Below are 3,359 nucleotides of genomic sequence, written 5' to 3' on the forward strand. Positions count from 1 at the left end.
ATAGATAGATAGATAGATAGATAGATAGATAGATAGATAGATAGATAGAGAGATAGAGAGATAGATAGAGAGATAAATAGCAGTTTGTTATCTAGACCTTATGCCATATTTTATTTTTTTATTGATAACTAATGTTATAACAATAACAAACCCTAGCCGTGTTTTTGAATGTGTGAATTCTGACATTTTGACATATTGTGAATGGTCTTTGCTGGTAATGGCTTTTGGGTTAGAACTGATTACAGCTGTAGCAGCCTCTACCTGTGCCCATGCATCCTATCCATTGGTTACACAAGTCAATCTTTCTATGCTGGTGAATGAGAGTTTGCAAACCCCAGTGACCTGTACTTTCCCTTTTCAGACGTAGTTTCCCATCCGTCAGACGCTAATAACTACAGACGAGGCAGGAAGAAGCGTGTCCCATATACTAAAGTCCAACTTAAAGAACTAGAAAGGGAATATGCTACAAATAAATTCATCACTAAGGACAAAAGGAGGAGAATATCTGCAACCACCAACCTGTCAGAAAGGCAGGTCACTATCTGGTTCCAGAACAGAAGAGTCAAAGAGAAGAAAGTCATCAACAAATTGAAGACCACCAGTTAATAATGGTCGGGTGACTTTGTGAAGTGAGCAGGTTCTAACGTTTGGAACTCATCTATTCTACCCAAAAATAACAAGGTCATCTCCAGGTCCTCTGAAAATGGTTTTTAAAAAGGATTCATGGGTGGGGAGGGACAGGGAGAAATATTGCAATGTAATTATTTTGTGAAGGTCAGGACTCTCATCTAAAAAAGCCTTTAATCAAGAATCGTTCTAAATCGAGAATATCAGTCTAATAATTGCGCGTTGAACCTTGAAACCAGACTGCATGTTGAGTGACTGCTCAGGTAACTTATAGATGTATCTTTTACTGTATGCTTACACTATACATTCTGATATAAGAGGAGTGTAAATTTATGTAATTGAAGAATTGTACAGTTTTTTTTCTTGTGGGGGTATAGGGGGGTGGCAGAGGGCAGTGGTAATACAATAATGGTTTTCAAGTATAGGGATTAGGGAGCTGAAGGCAATATTTTTTAAATGTTGCTTCCTCCTAAGGAATTAATGTGTTCACATACAGCTTATGATTACATTGGAAGTGAAATATTTAAATTGCAAGGAAGACAAGTAGCAAATTAACCGGTTTCACCTGTACAGAATTTGAAAATTGGCAAAAGGACTTTTAATTAAGCAACCCGGTTGTGTATATATGACTTATAAAACAATTACTGAAAAATCAGCGTAAGATATTTAAAAGTTGAGTTTTTTTTCTAAGATTGGTATAAATTATCTTTTTTTTTACTGTTTATTTTCTTTATGGTTTGTATTCGGGCCGCAATAGAAAACGGTAGCCAAGAATTTCAGCACTTTTAACGTAATCATTTATTTGAACATTTGTTTATTCTTTACTCACTCTAAAATATTATCATGTAAATAATAAATTAGCGCACTGTGAACATTATTTGTGCACCATTAATTTTATTTTGCCTGATAATGTACATTGGTATTAGAGTAAAAAAATATAGATAACTGTGAATAAGCTGAATTTTGTATTGTGTTGAGTAGCGTGAGGTACAGCTTCAATTACTGTGCTAGATAACATATATTTAGATCAATAACCTAGTTTAGTTAGTTGCCAAAAAAAAAATATGTCAGGTAAATAAATACAATTTTACACAATATGGCATTGGACTGAATCAGAATTTTGGTATGGTCACACCCGTAATTAAAAGCAACTGCAGAATTGGGAATCTTACAATTACAGCTATTTTAAGACTGCGAGCTGCTTTTTTCTTTTTCTTTTTCAAAAGCTACGTCGTTTTGTTGAAACGACTGGATTGGAAGGCCTTAAACCTTGACCTTGACGAAAAGAGACAATTTGTGACCTTGACTTCTGACAGCTCATGAATAGGAATCTTTGGGATTAGTAGATCAATAGCGCCATCTGGTGTTCAAATATACATCTGCAATGCTGCTGGATACAAGATCTATAATTGCTGGTTCTTGTTGTAACCCACTAATTCATATAATAATTACACGTTTTATTGAAGTTTATTCGGTTGTTGTGGTTTACTTGCATGATATAAAGTATGTGCAATTGACAGAGATTAATTGTTGGTGAAATCTACCTATAAAGGGGTCTTAGACCTATTAGTGTTGCAAAATCTTTCTTTGGAAGGAGAGTCTTCAACATATCATTAATCCTAAAAAAAAACATATTAAAAATTATTATTAGATTTTTCTGGGGGGGTCCACAAATAGTAACTGGAATAGACTCCTATACAAGTCTCATTGATCTATAACCTATTGAGCGCTGTATACGTGTATTTCCAGAGCTCATTTTCATGAGTCACATATTACGTAGAGCATTTTGGGGGCTATTTTTATGATTTTGTTACAGTGGTGCATTTCATTGACCTATATCAACGACTCCAAGAAAGAAAGTAATGTATTTTTTTACCAAAATAATACTTTCACATTTCAGGATTTATTTCACTTATTATATTGTAATCGTAATTCAAAAAAGTTAAATATAAGACACTGTAAGGTGCTGATTTGTGATTTTAAAAAAAGTAAAACTTATTTTTTTTAAGGCATAATCAAATGTCTTTTTTTCTTCTACAAAATAAAACATGCAACTGAGTATTTTTTAATATTGATTTCACTTATTTTGCTATCAAATGTTAGGAAAAGATAGTAAAAAGATCTGCGTATCTGCTTTACTGAAGGGAGTATGTACTATTCCAGTCCTACAACTTGAACTTGAATCGGGTTCTCCTACGACCAAACACGTTTTTATGCGTTCTGGGTTTACAGCCTCTGGTTAAAAGAAAAGTCGCCTGTTTCTTTAACTTGTTTTCTGTTGAATATCTGTGCCAAGTAGAACAATACATTCCTAAGGGAAAAAGGAATATCCTCTTAATCCACAAAAGACAAACCCTCATTGGAGCGCTACTTGTATAAGCAGTGACTGGATTTTGCATTCTTCCCTTGTTTTTGCATTCTTCCCTTTACTGTACTAGACCCCCCTTCCATTCTCCTCTATAGCCCGTATTTCTTATTATTTTTAATAATGATGTGTAACGTGAATGATACAAAGGAAAAAAATATACATTTATATACCTGTACAACACTTTACAAACATGTTTGAGGCTGATTTACTAAAGGGGTTGAGAATCTTTACTCAATATATTGTAGCTTTGTTCACTTTAAATACTGTGCCGATGGAATAAAGAGAAACCTTTTTTTTCATAAGTGAATTTTCATTCAATTTATTGAATAAAGATTCTCAACTCCTTTGGCAAGTGATATATATA

At 33.6% G+C, this 3,359-nt stretch overlaps 1 protein-coding gene across 1 annotated transcript in view; it reads left to right on the forward strand.

Moving 5' to 3' along the window:
* Nucleotides 1-606, forward strand: part of HOXA13 (homeobox A13) — a 1,399-nt gene extending 793 nt beyond the window's left edge. The window contains exon 2 of the mRNA XM_018576132.1: nucleotides 362-606. Coding sequence (XP_018431634.1) covers nucleotides 362-606 — 245 coding nt within the window. The remainder of the gene's footprint in view (nucleotides 1-361) is intronic.
* Nucleotides 607-3,359: the final 2,753 nt, after the last annotated feature.

Source organism: Nanorana parkeri, unplaced genomic scaffold (genome assembly GCF_000935625.1).
Source record: "Nanorana parkeri isolate BGI_ZX_2015 unplaced genomic scaffold, ASM93562v1 scaffold4, whole genome shotgun sequence".
Lineage (NCBI taxonomy): Eukaryota > Metazoa > Chordata > Amphibia > Anura > Dicroglossidae > Nanorana > Nanorana parkeri.